Source organism: Eleutherodactylus coqui, chromosome 2, assembly GCF_035609145.1.
Source record: "Eleutherodactylus coqui strain aEleCoq1 chromosome 2, aEleCoq1.hap1, whole genome shotgun sequence".
Classification (NCBI taxonomy): Eukaryota; Metazoa; Chordata; class Amphibia; order Anura; family Eleutherodactylidae; genus Eleutherodactylus; species Eleutherodactylus coqui.
In genome coordinates this window covers 220997831-221018322 of record NC_089838.1, presented here as the reverse complement: position 1 = coordinate 221018322, position 20492 = coordinate 220997831, and the positions used below count along the sequence as shown (strand labels likewise).

The window sequence follows — 20492 nt, the reverse complement described above, 5'->3', positions numbered from 1 at the left end:
TGACATTTGGTGGATGATTTTGGGGTCATTAGATTTGTGACATCCTCACCACCGCCGTAAAACCATAAAGTTTGAGTTTGATACATTGAGTGACCTGACAGGCAAGGTCAAAGTTCCTATGTTAGTCTAGTGGCGCTGTTGTGCTTCAGCCAATAGCGCCGCTAGGGAGAGTTAAGCATTACTAAGTGACGTTCAAATCAAGAGCTTAACCAGTTTCCAAGTCCCCACAACGTGGGAGACCAAGCCGTGGACGGCGAACCGTTGAAGCCGAATCCTCAGCTCGATAGTTCTTACATTTACAATCATTTCTGGTCAATCCAGTTTTCTAACTGTTGCTGTGCCCTACATACATGGTAAGCATGGAAAGGGGCACTTCAGTGATTCTGTTGTAAAATGGGGCTACAAGTGTCACTTTCTGCCACCGTCTGCCGGGTACACATCTCTGCAGCCCGCCGTGCTCTGGTACCCTATGGTGGTAGTATTGGATGCGTCCGGCAGGCGGCGCCCGTCCCCCGCACAGATGCAGTCCACGGAGCGGCCGCGTATGGAGGGATGAACAGTGTGGTGGCCGCCTCCCTCTGGCTGCTGAGGAGGACTTGTAGACGCTGCGGATGGTTGTTGGAGGAGGAGGAGGGCGGCTCAGGCTGGGAGGAGGGGACCGGAGCCGTGTTCTCAGCAGCAGCAGCAGCAGGAAGGGGCTAGAACGGGCTGCAGTGAGGCAGTGCCAGCGCCCGCTCTCCGGGAGGGTCTGGCAGGCTCTGCATTGTCACCATGTCTCAGTCTGTGCCAGCCGCGGAGCTCCTGCCCTCGTCTGACGGCATGGAGGCACCTGCAGTCACAGTGGTCATGGCTGCCGGCAGCGGATGGGACCTGGGCACACAGGTGCAAATCAGGGTGGCCATAGAAGCAGCGGAGGACGACGAGCCGGACGGCGTGGATTACAGAGGCGGCCTGGAAGGAGGCAGCTGCAGCGAGGATGACTTCAGCCGCGGCGACAAGTACAGGTAGGGAAGGGTTAAACACAGCTGCTCGCAGCTGCCACACGTGTAGCCTGCGGGATGTCCTGCCAGGGTCACCACCTTCACCGAGTGGGGCACCGTCTGCCCATCCTCCAGCAGTGACGCAGGCACCAGCTGACGATGCCCCCAGAATAACAACACTGCACAGGGTCATTCATGGCAGCAAAATGCCAAGTGTGGGAGGCTGGCACAGAGGTGGGCACATGGATGGTAGGGAAGAGGCAGAGCCGACTCTCCTAAGATGGTCTCAGCGGGCTGTTATAGGAAAGAACACCGGAATGCCAGCTGGGGACGGATCTGTCACATGATGATACGAACGGCGGACCGCGTTGGTATAATGGAGTCTGTCGGGTTGGCGTGATGCTGCCCGTTTTATGTGATTTTGCACCTGAGCTTCAAATACATCTGAGAACGAAGGCGAAGGGCTCCTTCGCACGGACGGATTTGCGCTCTATATGCCGTGAATAGAACCACTGATTTCATAGAGTTCGTTCCCATGCGCAAATGTGGATCCAATACGTACGGCGGTGCGTGAAACAAGTGTGCGTTTCAGTGGAATTGCACAATCTGGAACCAATAGCCATTTTAAATCGGCACGTTTGTGTGCCATGCACGAATAAGCGCCCTGCGGGCAGAAAAAGTACAGAGGAATTGCGCTAAAGCATGCTCAGTGGAGCTTTCGTGAAGCCGCTCTCAGGCTGTTCACACGGGCAGCTATTCCGCAGCGGTGCTGTAATTCACAGGAGCCGCAGAGTGAAGGACATTCCTAAATCTCGTTCTCGCGCTGCAGAAAAGATTCTCCCAAAATCTGGGCAGAAACTGAGCCGCGGGACAGATTTCAGATCCACAGTAGTCAGTTATCGCAGCAGAGGCTGCAGATTTCAGTCCGCAGACTACAATGGAAAGAGCGCAATCCACAGCGGATCCACAATGGCAGCTGCAGGTACTCCAAGGGATTACCAGCCCGTGTGTCGCAGCTCCCCGGACAGTAATTACTCTGTTGTGCTGCGGCCAGATGCACACACTGACAGCAGTGTGTGCATCCAGGATCCTCCTCCCCTCACATCTCTTTTGTTCCAGAAGAGGGGAGGCGGCGCTGTGGTGGGCACATGCACTTCTGCCGGAAACACTGAGAGAAGCAGCAGCACTGTGAAGACCAGGAGGAGGATCAGTATAGGTGTCTTAGGGGAGCGCAATACTATTGGGGCTACTGTGGGGGGGGGGGGGGCACCATTATTGTTGGGGCTGGTATAGCAATACCTCTAGCTGACTTAGGGTATCTTTACACATGGAAGAAGTGCTGCAAATCTGTGCAAATCGGTACGGATATCTGCAGCTGGCGTTATACTATGTGGCGCTCCCCCTCACCTCCTCCGTAGGCTTCAACCAGTAAGCCCTCCCCAGCGGTCTGGTCAGGTGCGGCTGGTCTGGCAAAGCCACTGGGAACTGGAAGCCGGAGAACACTGACAGTGGGAAGCCTTCGGAGGAGGTGAGGGGGAGCGCCGCATAGTATGACATCAGCTGTGGGTACTAAGCTGATTTCCAGTCAAAATCTGTGGCAATGATGCGCATTTTGACTGTTTTTGGATGCAGAAATGCTGCGCAATTTGCTCCCCGCCTTTTTTTGAACCGGCCCTGTGCTTTTTATAATGATGGCGGTATAATCATACGAGTGTGGCGCTGGTTAATTTTCTGTGGCGCCCCTTTATTTCAGTATTGGCTTTAACTGAATATCTAATTCCAGCACTTTCTGAGCTCTTCATAAGGACGCGGGGTGTGAAGGGGGCAGATATGTACCGGAGCCCTTCTTGGCTGCGATTGGGAAAATAGCACAGCAAAACCATCTTGTGAAGAAAAAAAAATTTCCACTTTGCTACGAGTGAAAATTGTGGCAAAACGTTCTGCCACTAAACAGCTCATGTGAAATCCACATTTAACCCCTTCAAGACCAGAGTGTTTTGGTCCTAAAGGACCGGACGCTTTTTAGCAATTTTACCTAGGATAGCTTTATGGCCCTATTATTTCCCGGTCTGCTAAAATTTTTGCTAAATCTCGTCCACATGGGACAGCAAATCTGTCGCAGCAAGGCCAGCAGAAGCAGGTGTTGCGGCGCGGATTCGCCGGCTGCAGCACGTCCATTCTTTTTGGTCCGTTGTGGTCGCTTTCTCCTCTATAGGAGCGCCGGCCGCAACAGAAAAGCGTGTGGCTAAGCTGCTCCAAAACCCACGGCTAAGTGTTGTGGGTTTTGAAGCAGCAATTTCCGCCGGGAATATGCCGCGTGGGAACCTAGGCTTATGGGGTCAGGTATACAAAAAGTAAAAAAAAATAAAAAAATTTTTTTTAAAACATCTGTGTCCCCCATAACGTCATGTAAGACCTCTGGTGACACTTGCGATGCTTTTTTAAAAAAAAAAAATGCTCTCTTCTACTGTAGGAGCCCCATTTACAGGGAAAAACATCCCCGTAGTGTGACAATGGTCACTGTCAGAGCTGGTCAGGGGTCTGCTAAGACCCTGCAGATGTGACATGCTGGAGGTCGCTGGCGGTCATGTGATCGCTGGGTCCTATCAGGAAACTGCACTGCTGTTTCCTGCATTCTCTACCTAATGCTCATTGAGCACTATGTAGCCTGTAACAGAAGTGGGAAGAAAAAAAAAAAAAAAATTTAAAAAACTTCTTCGGGCCCTCAACCGTGTCCGATAGCCAAGAAACCGACCTGCTCCTGCTAGATTGCCAGAGCAGCAGCTTCAACCCTTTGCAATCCACTTTTGGATTCAGGGTTTCCTAGGGGTTTTTCTCTTTCCGCTATTATACAATGGCGCCATCTGCTGGCTATAGCCAGTATTGCGGTATGGGACATGCTGGAGAGGCCCCTGACAACAGAGCGGCCAGTAATATACAGAAAGAATACCCTGCCGGACATCTTCTGACATTGAAGCTGTACAGCCTTCAATCAGAATGTCTGGATTGGAAAGGGGTAATCCTGCGCCATAAATTTACTATTGGCTAGGATTAAAGCCCAGGACTGCTGTATATTTATGGTGCTTGGTCCTTAATGGTTTAAAGTGCAGGTCTCAAGTGCTGAGGCTATGGCGGCTGGGGGCACCATTTATTTACCATAGAGGAGAGACATCGGTCCAGCTCTTCCAGAAAAATCTAAATTTAAAATCTAAAAACTTCACTTTATTGAAAGGTCCTTTTAGACGAGCAGATTCTCATTTTAATGAGCAACGTCACGGCTAGCTCGCTGGCCCTCGTGCACGGTATTTAAACCAGTAAAATCAATGGAGGCCCAGTACAGCATTTATAGTGGGCGTTTAAAACGCTGTAAAAAGCACCTCTGTGAGAGGCCTCAGAAGTAGGACTCAGAGCTCAGCGCTGCAGCCTAAGGCCAAGTGTCCACGGGTGGATTTGATTTGCGGAATTTGTGCGGAAGATTCGCAATTGCAAGTTCCCATAGGGAAGCGCTGGAATCTGCAACTAAATTTAAGAATGCAGATTTGATTTGCAGACCGTTTGGTGCAGAAAACAAGTCGCAGCATGCTGCATTTCAGTGCGAATTCCGTGTAGTTGGGCTCAATAGAAGTCAACGGGTGCGGACGATCCGCAGTGCATCCACAAATACAATTGTACGCGCACTGTGGATTTGAAGGTTAAAATCAATTAGGTGGGGTGGCGTATTTTTTTTTCAGCGCGGAAGATCAGTACTGCATCCGCGGCGATCTCCCACAAATGGAAATCTGCATGCGGAATCCGGTCCACCCGTGGACAGGAGGCCTTGCTGCAAGTTTTCCTCTGCCAATGTCCACTGCAAATACTGTGCGCGTGTGCGAGAAGTTACCCTAAAACCAATTCTGGACAGTATATCAACTGCGGATAGGATGGCTTCCTTTGACTTCAATGGAAACCGTTCGCACGGAATCTGCAATAGAATGAAGCATGCTGCAATTTGTTTTCCGCATGTGTAAATTGAGGTGCGGATGCCCGTTGCTTCCCTATGGGCGGCTTGAACCGCGGACACGAGGACTTACACCTTATGCAGGTGTTTCCAAGCAGTGATCGGTCATAGTTGTCAGAAAGAATAGTGCAGTTGTCATCCTCAAAGCAAAGAGCTCCAAGCCTAATAATATGCTGAGACTTCACGTTCTATATAGCACTATTCAGCAGACGTCATGGCAGAATTACAATGAAAGGTGACATATTGTGAAGAATTCTGTGTTTTAACTATGTAAGTGATGTCACAGCTCACCTCTTTCCCCTCCCTGCACATGTCACAGAGTATGCCTAGAATACTCTCCCATAGAAGTCACAGGGTCAGATCCTGATCATTGTGTCTGCAGGCAATGAGTTCTGCTGTGTAGCATATCTTTAAAGGGGTATTCTGGTTGTTTAGCAAATTTTCAAGAATTCCAGCTGTGAAAGGTTTTGCGCCATGTTCACGCACAGCTGGTTATGGGTATAACCTCACAGCCGTTACCTTTTCCTGTCCTCTGTTAAGGTTTCCTTGCATCACTAATTTCCAAGAGGACTGCCGGATCCCTTTTGATGTGCAAAATATAGTTTTGCACCGCACAATACCCCGCTCTGTACTTCCCTCCTGAGCGTCCCCGCTAAACGCTACCCTACAGTTAGTCAATCATCCGGTCCTGAGAGCCGAAGAGAAAAAAAAGCCGTCCCTGGTCGTTCCTACAGAGCAACCCCGATCTGTAACCCTGGAGAGCCTACAGGACGTAACCAGGGGCAACCTGTGAATAAACACGTCTGGAGTGCCGGGGGACGGTGATGGGTTTACACAGAATTCGCAGCAGAACCGCATTGCAAACCTTAACAACATTTGATTATTAGAGATGAACGAGTAGTGCCTTAGCCAAGTATCTCCCCGCTCGACTCTAAAGATTCGGGGGCCAGTGGGGGGAGAGCGGGGAGGAATGGAGGGGAGATCTCCCTCTCCCCCCAACCCCCCCCCCCCCCCCCCCCGCTCCCCGCCGGCCCCCGAATCTTTAGAGACGAGCGGGGAGATACTCGGCTAAGGCACTACTCGCTCATCTGAATTGATTATCCTTCTTCATTTCAAAGTAACTTTTCTTAACCGGTATCCCCCTCCAGCTGCAGCTCCGATAACATGGTAGCCCACATTGGCAATAGAAGAAATAGGGAGTCTGCAGTCAAAAAAGAAAAAAACATTAAAACTGAATAGTCAAGGAAAAAAAATTTTCTAGTTAGTGAAAGAACATAAAAACTACAATCAAACAAGCGCGAATCTTGCGCCAGTTCTGTGCATTGCGAGATGCCCCAAACTTGCACAAGTATGAACGCCATTCTTTCGAGTTGAGTCATACACATGAGCGATGTTTTACATCACAGCGATGATGCGAGGTTAAAAAAAATTAATAAAAAAAAAATCACTTGTCCCATTTTTTTTTTTTTTTTGCATCCCCTGGAACGCATCTTCTATTGTTTTCAATGGGACAGTCAAACACATTGCACGCCATGCGATGTGAGGTTTCCGATTGAAATCAATGGAAAACGCTTGCCGATCCTCCAACGTGTGAAACAAGCGCCGAGGGATCGGAATTTCAGGGAAGTGATGCATCTGTGGGTAAAACGCACGTTGACAAGCACAATAATGGCCCGGGTTTCTCAGCCAGATATCACGCTCGCCCGTGTTAAGTGATAGAGTCCCTTTAAACCAGGGGAGCAGCAAACGGTGCCAATTTCAGTGTGTAAATGAGGACAACACATAGTGCCACACATGGCGATTCCAGCGGTCTGTCAGCCATAGGGTAATGTGCATGGACTGAGGAGAACTTACAGCTTGTTTCTGTAGCTGTCAATAAGAGGAGTCCAGCTTATTCATGAGGATGCAGTAGCCCCGCCTTCTCTCTTTGATTGGCAGTTTTCTAAGCATGCAGTGTAATAGCTAGAAGTCAGCCAATCAGGGCAGGTGGGCGGGGCTACTAGGTCCTCATGAATAAGCTGGACTCCTCTCTTGCTGTAAGATCTCCAAGTTTCCTGCACATTACCCTATAAGTGACGTATCGCTGGAGTCAGCATGTCTGGCACTATAATGCGCTGCCGTCGGGGAGCGCAGCAGGGGGTTCCCAGGTCTCATTAATGTGGCTTGCACTGTAAAGGCACAGAAAATCCACAGCATATATGGGATCATCATTCATTCCTTGGGGCAAGCTCTTTTTCCACTTCATGCAGCATCCAGCTTATATGGATTTCCTACTATGAAAAAAGTACAGCCTGGAAATCACCCAAAGTCCTGTTCTATCTGAAAATACAGACTACAGGGACCAGTAAGTACATAGGAAACGGGAGTATGGCTGCAGGAGCCAGTGACAACCTAAGGTATCCATATATCAGGTATGGACATTCCAAATCGCCAGCAGAAATAAAACTAAACCCGTTCTCATTTTAAGGGTAGGCTCACGTGGCGGAATGTCCGCTGCGATTTCCACGTCTAAAACCTGCATCAAAATCTGCGGCTTTTCTGTGCCAATCCACCTGTGGAATAATAAACGGGCATGCGTGTTCTGTCAGTGGGCAGATTTCGCATGCAGAATTCCAACACGGAAAGGGACTTGCAGATTTTGCTAACTCCGCGCCGGGATCGGCACTAGAGCCGTGGAGAAGCCGTTGAACTTCGGGTTTTTCCAGGCGTAATGTTCAGTGAACATACCTTAACAAGAATGGGAGAGGTTATCATGAGACCTAACTGATGAAGTAGATCTACACTGAACTGGCAGATGCCGTGTCACTCAGTAATGTAACCCTTAGGCTCTTTCACGTGGGCGGAATATTGCTGTCGGGATGCACTGGTATTTGTGGTGGAATTGTGCATCAAAGTCCACTGGGCTAACTGCAGATTTTGATGAGGAATTGCAGGCTGTTTTGTCATTTTCATTCTGCATCAAAATCTACACGGGGCTGTGCGCAATTTACTGCGAATTGGAGTGCAAAAATTCCAGCTTTGTGAGACACCCCTTGTTGGTTCCTTAAAGTGTACCTAAGTTTTCAAAAGTAGTCCAGATCTTTATTTCTTTACTGCTGTTTGCCCCCAATTTAATCTCTCCCAATTCAGTTTTCTCCATGTAGATGTTTCCGTTTTTCTGCTGCCCTACTGTCTGCAGGCCACTTGCGGGTGAAGGGTGTCCTAAGCAGCCATTCTTCCTGTATTGGCCAGGACTTCCTCACCCAAGCTTTCCATGCTGTCTTGCAAGGTGAATGCCCACCCCTCTGTTGCATGCAGCAACTACCAGTATCCTCATGTCCTTGTTACCAGAGTAGCCAAATGCCTAAAGACAGGCAGTGGATTGCAAAGGTGCTGGAAGGGAGACCCCTAGTGGCAGGCACTTCAAATTAGATTTTTAGTAGTAAAACAAAAATATTTTAAATGCAAGTATATTACAAGATTGATGCAACACACAGACAATTAGATAAGCAGAAGTTGCCTGAAAGCATAGTATCCATTTAATTTGAATTCTCCAATAAAACACCCCTCCACAAACCTGTGCATATGGGGACTATCCCTTTAATGCAATTTGATATAGCAATTCCTAGTTATTATCTAAAGATTTATTAATTACTATTTTGTCACTCCTCACAATCCAGTAACAGTAGAGAAAGGTGCAGACGAAGCAGCCGCTCCATTCATGAGATCTATGTAATTAACATGTATAACTAGTATCTGCTCCGGCTAAACACTGCAGGGATCTCCAGTATTTATCACAAGCTGCCAGCAAGCGGAAGCTATTGATCCGTACCTTATGGGAGAGCTGGCTTTTACACAAGTCAATGGCAGCAGATAGCTGGCAATTAAGATAATCTTGTCTGTCTCGCACAGAGCGTCCTAGATGTGGGATGGCTGGGATTTTCATCCCAACACATTCTTTCTGCTGCCTAGTGGAAAAGACGCCGGCTATGGGAGTAATCATCCTCCCTGATCCCCTAAGCTGGAAAACAGTGCTATAGGAGGCGAAATGTAGCAGCAAAAGGCACTACACCAGTCCTGACCAGAAGCCGCTGCATTGTCACCTCCATGGCCAATAGCAGACAATGAAATACGAGTCTGCTTGTTCTGGTTCATCCTGCGTCGCAGCATGCTCTATTCTGCTGCGGAATCCGCGCAGACGGCCTCCATTGAAGTCAATGGAGATGACCGACTTGCAGCCCATACGCAACTAACATTGCATATAAGCTGCGGGTACTCACGTCATCGCAGGAAATACAGACAAAACAAAGCTGACCTGTGCATGACCGCCAGCGAGCATAGGAAGCCATACACAATACAGGTTAGTTCTGTAGCTGGACTCCCAGATGGAATGCGCTGCCAGCCTCCTGCATGCAGAATCGATCTGGTCGTGTGAGCCTGGCCTAATACGGACACCTTCGTGCACCTCTATTACGCCCACAAGCCCAGGTGTGACTGGGAGTCTAAGGCCTCATGTCCACGGGGAAAATCAGGCCCGCTACGGATTCTCCATGGAGAATCTGCAGCGGGTCCCTCCTGTCCCGCGGACATGAGCGCTGAAAATAGGAATTTAAAAGAATTTACTCATCCGGAGCGGGCGGGGAAAGTCTTCTCTTCCTCACGGCCGGATCTTCTTTTTCGGCCGGCGGATGAACTCGTCACGCCGACGCATGCGCCGGGCACATCCTCCGAGCCGAAGCAAGAAAGATGCGGCCGTGAGGAAGAGAAGACCTTCCCGGTCCGCTCCTGATGGGCAAATTCTTTTAAATTCCTATTTTAGGTCTCCCGCGGATCCGGACGGCTTCCATAGGCTTCAATAAAGCCCGCGGGAGACCCGCACGAAAATGGAGCATGGTCCAGATTTTTTCATACTCCATTTTTTTTTAAAATCACTTTTATTGATCATCCGCGGGTATTTATCTACCCCGCGGGTGGTCAATGCATCCCTATGGGATGCGGATCCGCGGGCGGGAGAAGAGTTAAAATCCGCTGCGGATTTTAATTCTTCTTTTGCTCGTGGACATGAGCCCTAATGCTCCCAACAGACAGTGTCATAGCTGCTGTCATTTCCAGTCATTAGACCCGCGGTCAATCTGGGACTTGCACCCGTAATTATGCCAATATGAAACTGGTCTAAGGGCCCTTTTACGCTGGACTATTACGTTCGGATTGTGCAGGCCTAAAAATTAACTAACGATCAGCCTGTGTAAACAGGCAGTCCGTCTATGAAGGACTGCCTGTTTATTATGAACAAAAGGCGGGTAGGAAGGAACGCTCTCCGGCCCCGCTCTGTTTTCACACAGGTCACATCGGAGGGAGAAAAAGAAAAAAATATTGAAGCAACAGCATTGCTGTGATCTAATTCCAAAAGGAGTTAGCATTTTCTCATCTGTTCACACATCTGCATCGCATGAAAAAGACGCTGCAGCGACGGTCAGCAAAATGGCTCTATTTAGCATAAATAGCTAAACAGAGCCAGCTGTCTTCAATGAGCGCTGGACACAGGTAAACGCCCTCTGCTTCCCCGCAATTTTCGTCAAACGATAGGCCATGGCCTGTTGACACTGCAAAGAGGGAAAAAAACAAAAAACGCCCATGTAAATGAATGCATTGGAATCCAATGCTTTACATGGTCGCTACTGTTCGCCAACGTTTTCTTACAGCTAATAGCTGCCAGCAAATGCTCATGTGAAGAAGGCCTAGGGGTGCATTTTTACGTTGCCGATTTGCTACAGATTTCACCCTTTCAATTGATCTCAAATTTAAGGAGTTAAATCTGCAGTAAGTCAGTGACCTGTGAACACGCCTTAAAATTGACAGAAGCTTGGAGGTTTATCATCCATGGACTTGCATTACATATGTATGGAAAGGCAACAGTTTTGGTTACTGTAGCGCTGGGGTCTTAGGTTCAAATCCAACTAGGGCAGTGATGACGAACCTTTTAGAGGCCGAGTGCCCAAACTGCAACCCAAAACCCACTAATATATCATAACGTGCCAACATGTTAGGGGCGGGGCTTATCACAACATATGATTTTACCCCCGTTGTTCTAAAAAGGACAGGGCCGCTTCAAAATAGACAGCGTGCAGAAGTTTGACTTGCTGCAGAATGTCCTCAGCGGAAATTCCTTTGGAAAATTCTGCAGCATTTCCGCATCCAAAAAACATTCAAAATCAGTCTATTTTGAAACAGCCCTTCCCACTTTTGCCACATGTAAACATACCCCAGCGGTAATAGCGACACCCCACAGCAGCCAACAGAGTAACAGCGACACCCCCCAGCGATAATAGCGACCCCCAACAGCGACATCCCACGGTGGCCCCTAGTGTAATAGCGACATCCCATAGCGGCTTCCCCTCCCCCGCTCACAGTTGTGGTGCGCTCTCCTCCTGCGCCTCAGCCTCTGCTGCCGCTGTCCTTTATGCCGGGGCCGCTGGCCAGGCCCTGCGCTGCCAGTGCTCTCAGCCTCGCCTCAGTCCTTCGCCCCCAGCCAATCAGAAGCTGGGGGCGTGAATCCGGTGTATTATGTCACCACCCTTTACTTCCGGTGGCGACAGAATACATTAGTACCGAGGGCATATTAACTTTTTCAAACACTTCTGCCCTATTCTGCCATATTCAGCAGGTTGCTGGAATTGCTGAAGTGTTGTGGAAAAAGTTAATATGCGTACCGAGGAGACGTCGGGGGAGGAGGATCTCGGCTGCACACTGACATCAGTGTGCGCGCCGGGATGGGCACTGCTAGCAGCACAGCTAAATGAAAGCCGGCAGGGGCTGCGGCTCCCCTGCCGGCTTTCACAAGTGGTGAGTGGCCAATGGCGGCACGTGCCAGTAGGGGGGCTCTGCGTGCTGCCTCTGGCACATGTGCCATAGGTTCACCACCACTGACCTAGGGGCACCACCAGTATGGAGTTTGTAGGTTGTCTCTGTGTTTGTAGGAGTTTTCTTTCACATTCCAAAAACTTACTAACAGGTTAGTTTGGAATCTGGCTTGTGATCCCCAAGGGCGACAAGAAAGGATGTGAGCGATTCCAATCTCTGAGCAGCTCTGCAGCATATATGACAGTGCTACGTGAAGGAGTAAAATGTATAACGAACAGAAGGCAGAACTATTCAAGTCCAGGTAAAATAGATAGAGCAAACCTTAAGGCCTCATGTCCACGGGGAAAATCAGATCCGCTGCAGATTCTCCATGGAGAATCTGCAGCGGGTCCCTCCTGCCCCGCGGACATGAGCGCTGAAAAGAAGAATTTAAAAGAATTTACCTATCTGTAGCGGGCGGGGAAGGTCTGCTGTTCCTCACGGCCGGATCTTCTTTTTCGGCCGGCGGATGAATTCGTCACGCCGGCGGCACGTCGCCGGCACGTCGACGTGCCGCGCGCATGCGCCGGGCACATCCGCCGAGCCGAAGCAAGAAAGATCCGGCCGTGAGGAATAGAAGACCTTCGCGGTCCGCTCCGGATGGGTAAATACTTTTAAATTCCTATTTTAGGTCTCCCGCGGATCCGGACGGCTTCCATAGGCTTCAATAGAAGCCTGCGGGAGCCGTCCCCACGGGAGACCCGCACGAAAATGGAGCATGGTCCAGATTTTTTCAGGCTCCATTTTTTTTAAAATCCCTTTTATTGACCATCCGCGGGTATTTATCTACCCGCGGGTGGTCAATGCATCCCTATGGGATGCGGATCCGCATGCGGGAGATCCGCTGCGGATCTTAAATCATATTTTGCCCATGGACATGAGGCCTTAGTGTCCGCACACTTGTGTATTAATCAGTGTCTGGGACATTCCAGGATTGGAAGCCGGTCTAGGTTTGCACTTGCAGGTAATTCAGGAGCCTCAGAACAGTACTGATGTGGGCATCAGCAGTAATAGAGAACCTTATATTAAACATGGCAGTGGAAAATAGAGTTTCTCTCAGTACCTCATAAGAAACAAGAATGAGAACGATATACAATTTGCCTACATAAAAGAAGCATTTCCTAGTAACAAGACTTCCGTTCATAGTTCCAAGAGAATCCCCCCACGTAGTCCATTTAGATCATCTTTATAGAAAGCTGGCTGACTGCTATCTTAATTTCTCCCTGTTCTTCCTGTAAAACTTAGTAATCACTCACTAAACTCAAGTTTTTGAAACATTTTTTCCAGCCTGTGCAATAGTTATTCTACTTTCAATGCCTGAAGAGTACGTATCCAGTTTCCCCAAAAATAAGACATTGTCCTTATATTAATTTTTGTCCCAAAAGATGCTCTAGGGCTTATTTTCAGGGGATGTCTTATCTTGACGCAGATCAGCTGAGTCACTTACCTAGCAGGCTTGGTCCAAGTCCTTCCCGATGCTTTCCAGAGCCCGGTACAGTTCTCAAAGTCTTTGGGACACCCACACAGGATCAGTTCACAGAATTCATAAATCCTGCCTCCACGAAGCGATGGCTGCGATTGGCTGAGCAGCGTTGCATTGGTTGGCTGAGCAGCACTCAAAGAACCAATCAATGAAGCACTTGAAGAACTAATCACAGCTATTGATTTGTGGAGGCGGGATTTATGAATTGTCTGAGCTGCGGCTCAGCCAATTCATGATTCCTGCCTCTACCAAGTGATGGCTTCTTCGAGTGTTGCTCAGTCAATCAATGCAGCTCACAAAGAACCAATCAGAGCCATCGCTTCGTGGGGGCAGGATTTATGAATCTTGTAACTAGAAAGGGATCCTGTGTGGGCAGCCGAGGACTGCGGGAACTGCAACGGGGCTCTGGAGAGCAGCGGGAAGAACCTAAACCATTTCTGCTGGGTAAGTGACTCAGCTGATCTGTGTGAAAAGCTCTATAAAAATGCAGCAATTGCATTTTTACGGCCCTTTTCGTGCACATTTAATGCTTTCCAATTGACTTTTTTTATCAACTGTAACCAGTGCTTACATTTCAAACCTCCCCGAAAATCCTGAAAAATCATGCTAGGGCTCATTTCCGGGGTAGGTTTTTTTTTTTTTTTTTTACACGGAAACAGTATAATACATTTTGGAATCCCATCTGTACAAAACATTAGGGCCACATTCCAGCTCCAGTGCCTCCCATAGCAGTAATAGCCCCATTAGTACTTACCTTGCCTACTGCTCTTTTGAGCAAACAAGTGCAGAAGCTGGCAGAAGCATGCGAGGGTCCTCTGGCGGCTCATATGCATCTTTCAGGTCCTGCACAGAACACTGCAGGAGAGAAAAGCTGCCGTCAAACGATGGCACGCTGTTCTCGACATGACAGATATGGAGCTGTCTGAACAAGCACAGCCTTCTGTACTGTTGGGCTATAGACAACTATATCTGTGAGCCCACAAAATGAGAGAAGGTCTCTGCTGCTCCAAAATCTGGAGAAGAGGTAATCTATCATTAAAAGCCAAGAACAAGTCACAAACTAGCTGCATGTTAGATGCAAATGTACATATTATAGTTGTAAAGATGTTAGAGGGTTTTTTGGATCTTTGATCTTGCTGGCTTATCTTTAGGGTAGGCTATCAATATCATATTGGTTGGGGTTCTGTTCTAGTGCACCCTCACAAGTCAGGTAGCAGAAGGGTCCCCTTCATTGTTTATCAGGCACAATGCCGTATATTGTACAGTGCTGTACATTTTGTAGTGGATATACCTGGTATTGCAGCTCAGTCATACTCACTTGAGTTACACTGAGCTCCAGTACCAAGCACAGTAGCTACAAAACATACCATGTTGTATCTAGTAAACAATGAAGAGAATATGGTGCCCATCATTGTGTCACAGCTCTCCTCCAGACAGCTGGTTGGTGGGGGTGCTGGGAGTTGGACTCCCAGAGGTCCGGTATTGATGGCCTACCTTAAAGATAGGTCATTAATATCCGAGGAGGGGGGGGGGGGGGGCAGATTTACTAATCAAGATACAACTGTTTTCTGGCACAGATTTCACCTGAAACTGTTTTACATGCTTTGCGCCACATTTACTATGTGTTTTTAAGACAGTTTCTCCAACTCTTCTGGAAAGGGAATGTAACTTAAATGACACTAAAAAGTGCGCCAAGATTTTGGCCAACTAGTAGATGGTATAAAAGACTATACAGTCTTACAATTCAAATAGATTTACCATCCAGCAAATAAGGAAATGCAGAACAGTCTAGGATTTTGGATGCACTTAAAGGGCCATTCCAGGTAAAACACTTTCTCTCTCTCCCCCCCCCCCCCCCATCACCGACTCCCTCACATCAATCCCACGATGCATCAGCACGGCATCAAGTAAGCAGCTACCGCCTGTACCGTCACTGCAGTAACATGGAAATCAATAGTGCTCTATGCTGTCTGTATTACATCTGTAAAAAATATGGACATAATACAGACGCAAAATACACCCATGTGAAAGACCCATCTGTGACAGCAGTGTGTGTGCTCCTCCAAGCTGTTTTGTGGTAGTATCCATGTTGTAGCATCACACAGACTGAGAAACTGACTAAAAACTTAACATATAAACCCAAGTAAATCTGAGCTGGATGGAATCCAGACGTGCTGTGTGCTTAAGGCCTTATGGAAAAAAAATACATGCCAACATAGAGAAATAGAAATGCAGATAAGATTATTCATCCATAGAGAGAACAGAAGAGTCAGGGTGGTTTTACACCTGCGCCTGGGGTTCCACTTTAATGCTCCATCAGGGGAGCAGGAAAGGGTAATCCCTGCGGCCAAATGGCTCTGTCTCAGGACAGAACAGAACTCTTGCTATTGACGATAATGGGGTCTGTTCACTTTCCACTCAGCTGTTTGGCTTTTAGGGCTCTTTTCACACTGGCGAGGGGAAAAAAAAAACCAAACAGCACAATTTTCTTGCCATGTGAGAGTGAGTGAAAACGCATGCTTATGAAACCAATGATTTTCAACGGTTCCATTCTCATTTACAGTGTTTTCACTCCTGCGATGCTGCGTGGAAAAAACTTTGAAAACAATGGGCGATATCTCAAAAAGAAAGGAGGTGCTGCAATGGGGCCGGCGGCAGCAGGGATGTGAGGCTGTTGCATCCAGGGGTTTACACATGTATTCAACAGGGCCAGCAGCAGCATCGGCCCATTGAAAACAGTAGGAGAACATTGCGATCTCCAACCGCGGCGGCGATCAAGGGAACCTCTGCAGAGATGCGAGAATGATTCCATCTTAAAACACCTCGCATGCAGGGGTTTTCAGAAGGATGCAGCAGTTTTCTTTCAGTATTTTGAGCCGGACCTGCGGCAGTACCTCCGACCAGAGGTTCCTACGTAGATGTGATACCACCCTCAGAGGGACTCTTACTATCCAGCTGTAAGGACTCTGCTGCACAATAGATGCAGAAACCAGAAATGGCAGCAGCACGCAAGATAAATTTACTATCAGGAGGTATACATAACTAATCAATACTCTAACCACATTAAGCAATGCAAGGTTCTTGGTATATAATTTGATCAAATCATATTGGCCCATCCACCAGCATCCAAGTGACCAAGCTCTCAGATGGGTCCTAACGCTAATACCAGGTGGCATAATCTTAAACTCAGAATGCTCCTCTCTTGGGACTAAGCCTACAAATAAGACCAGGGGATACCATTCATATGATCCAGTAGGAGGGACAGAGGGTAAATGGGCGGCAGGTGTGCTCAACCAGGTGAAGGCATCCAAAACTTCACAATATTGGTACAAAAAAAAAAAAAGGATAATAGGTCAGCACTACCCAATGTAAATATATCCCAATAGAAATATATAAGCGCACGTTAAACCATGGCTGCAACATACAGTAGAAGCAGAAACCAAAAATGGCAACAGCACGCAAAATAAATGTACTATCAGAAGCATACATACCAGAATCAATACTCTAACCACATTAAATAATACAAGGTTCTTGGTATATAATTTGATCAAATTACATTGGCCCATCTACCAACGTCCAGGTGACCAAGCTCTCAGATGGGTCCTAACGCTAATGCCAGGTGGTAAATCTCAACCTGGGAAAGTTGGGACTCTGCTGCACTTGAATTTTGTCTTAGCTTGCACTGAAACTTTCGGACAGTATTAGTAATTGTGCCCTGATCTGTGTAAAAAATAAGTACATAAATCTCACTTGTAATGGTTTCTAGGAAGAGCGCCTGCAGAGAATGATAACCCACAGTGTGCAACCAGCTGCAGCCGCAGTCTTCTCACATCAGTCTTCTGCTCCTGGGTTTCAAGTATTTCAGACACTCTGGCAATGGCTTACTGCCTAAAATAAAGGTTCCTAGATTATCAGATGATGGGAACAGGACTCCTTGTAATATCAATGTATACATCATTTATTTCTTGGTTTACTCTTAACTTTTGCTGTATTACCCTTCTCTCCTTTAGCTTTTGTCCTCTTGGGATTTGTTCTTATTCTTCATGGAAAATGTGTAAGCATTGTAGAATAATCCAGAAATGAACCATTTGGGCTCTTTTAAGACCTTTGATATTAACTGAATTTAAATTACTAAATCCCAAGCAATCACCATAAAATATCTGAATTCCAGGAGCCATACTACTATAACCCAATTAAATAAAGTCACCATATTTTTAAGATCCACTCTGGCAAAAATATATGTTTTCATGGCTGCCCCCCCCCCCCCCACAGCCAATTGCCCGTCACACTCTGGATGTCTCCTCTGTGTAGTGCAGCCACTTCCATGCAGTGTATCCCCGTCTGATACTTCTCAGACACCATCTTGATGATGATGTTTTTAACTTTTAATCAATCCTACGATACATCAGCACAACATTATTTTAGGGGAGTTTTGTCATTAATATAAAAAAAAAATACAAAATTAAAAACACTTTTCTAGCAGCTGGGCCTCTTGTAAAATAAAATAATTAATACTCCCCTCTCCTCAGACCCCCAAAGCGTAGCTCAGTGGCTCAAACTGCCCCGCCTTCCGTGTGGACGACTGGACGGAAGCACTTGACCTCTGCAGCCAATTAGAGGCATCAACACTCATTATTGGGCACCATGATGCCAGGAGTTTGGGAATTTGACACTGTGGCCTCTGACTGGCCATAGCGGTCACATGAGTATGAGCCCCTCATTTCCGCTTCAGGGGTCCGAGGAGAGGGGAGTAGTTTTTTTTGTTATATATATCAGGCCCAGCTGCGGGAAAAGTTTTTATAGTAATAATAAAACTCCTTTAAGGCTATACCATTTTTGCCTGCAGGAGGGACAGTTTAATCACCATTACCTTCCATATTTATCTAAATAAGCTAGTTACAGTCAGGAGGATGAGCTGTGATTGCCTCCATTTTAACTGTGGGACATGAGCCATGATCATCAGTAACTGACAGCTGGTCAGAACTGAAATCGCATGAGAAAAAGAGGCCAAGAGTTTCAGAGAAATATCCAATCAAGGCAACACTAGCTCACTTAGATATACTGGGGAGATAGCTACATAATAAATGAATAAATAAAAAAAAAAGTCACCAGAATGCCCTTTAACATGCCCATTATAGATGTCTGTGCACACAGGTAGATAGATCCACGTTGGCAAATTCTCCCCATGAGGATAATATCTATTCCGGGAGTAAAATTCCCTGAAGGGTACAGCAAATCTGCAGAAGAGCGGTAATTAGACTCTTGGAATGACTCACGTCTCAGTCTTGCATTACGGGGGTAATGCGATAAAGCAATATTCTAGAATTTAGAGTTAGGAATGGTTATTTGCCCTGTGCTTGGAAGGGGTTAAACAGTTTTTCTGCAGAAAATATTTGAAGTAGCATTACAGAATATCCACACCCAATGAGGACAAGTTGTGGGAGGACGTATAATGACATCAGCGAAGGCCGTCTACCTAACGAGAGAGGTGCTGCAGACACTAAACTAGTTGGTGCTGTGGCTGCCTCTTACCAGATCTAAGGAGCATGTTATGCTATACCATGTTATTACCACACTCGTCTGGAACACGTCTCAGAGCCTGTGGGAGAAACAAAATCATGCTCCTAGCAACCAGTACGGACATCTGACTCTTGTCTGCCCTAGGCTTTCTGGATTATATGCTCAAGGCCATTTTACACGGGATGATTATTTAACGAAGAAGAAAAATCCGTCAAACAAGCAAAAAAGAACGATCATCATTTAATGTAAATGCAGCCAACGATCAAATAACAAATCGCTCATTTTTCGTTCATTTGTTTTACGTATGCGCAAAACTCATCGTTGGCTCCTTCACCAACACCATTTTTGTAACAGATAAGCAGATAGGTGGCTAATAGTAACGTTAGTGCGCTGAATTCAAATATGATATGTTTTTTTCTGCCACGTAAGGTTTTCCACTTATGGACAATAATGTAATCCAATTGCGGTTGTACTTTATTTTTTGGAAATATGCCTATACAATTAATCCAATATGCTTGCCATTAACCTTGCTTAATAAAAAGAACAAAAGAGATGGCACAACTATTTCGCAATTGCTGTTACACACCGCGCGCTGACTGAACACTATAAGGGTAGGTTTATGTAACATATAGGGCACACACAACTGCCACCTCATATTATGTGGCTTGCTCAGCGATTTTTGGTCGACCAAGTCACGGCCACAGCACGACCAAAAATCACGTGAACGAGAAGCAACCATGATTAAGTCAGGGCTGCATCTCTGGTCCATGAGATAGTTCAAACGGCCTGATCTGGCAAGTATACACGGAGCCCATTATACTGTCGGCAGGGGGGAGGGGAGACAGTTTAGATCTGCTAAACCGCCTCCCCCCACTCAGCAAAAGGAGGGGGCGGGAGCTAGTGTGATAAGCTCCCGCCTCCTCCCATTGAACACTAGCTCCCATCCCGCCCCCTCGCATTGCAAACAGCCAGCAAGGGGCGGGCGTTTAGCAGACATGCTGCTAAACTCCCTCCCGCCTCCCTTCTCCGGCAGTTACCATAGGAGTCTATGGGAGCCGCCACCGTAGGCCGCCTGCACACAGACGGATTTGCATTGCAGAATCCGGAGCGGGGATCCGCCTCCGGATTACGCAGTAAATCCACTCCATAGCATGCTATGACAATACGCGATTTCCTGCCCACGAGTGGAAATAGATTGCAATCTTCCGGATGCGGGGAAGAAATCGCAGCATGAAGTCAATGGAAGCAGTCTGTTCCGCAACCATTCTGCAAACAATCATTGCAGAATGGTCTCGGGAGCCACGTCATCACCATAGTGATGGCGCGGCACCATCTCTACTCCGCATGCGCAGTGGCACGCCAGCCAGCACATCTGCAGCAGAGAAGAGAAGACACTGGAGAGGTACGCTGAGGGGGGCGCACCCTATGCTCTATATTTGCTGACCATTTTTATGTTGTGGGAATACACCCATCCGCACGAATGCATTGGAAACCAACACATCAGATTGGCAGCATATATCAGGCACTTCACTCACACAGCCTGCAGCTCCGGTCCGACGGCGCAGAGTCAGTGACCGCTGATCTTTCCTGCTGTGTCTGTGGGTGCCATCCTGTATGCCACGTGGATGCCAAG

The 20492-nt window shown here is 47.5% G+C and overlaps 1 protein-coding gene across 1 annotated transcript in view; it reads left to right on the top strand.

Moving 5' to 3' along the window:
• The first annotated feature begins 650 nt into the window (after positions 1-650).
• LARP6 (La ribonucleoprotein 6, translational regulator) overlaps positions 651-20492 on the top strand; it is a 51745-nt gene continuing 31903 nt past the window's right edge. Inside the window, exon 1 of the mRNA XM_066592517.1 lies at positions 651-1004. Within this exon, the coding sequence (XP_066448614.1) occupies positions 772-1004 (233 nt within the window). The 5' untranslated portion in view covers positions 651-771. The remainder of the gene's footprint in view (positions 1005-20492) is intronic.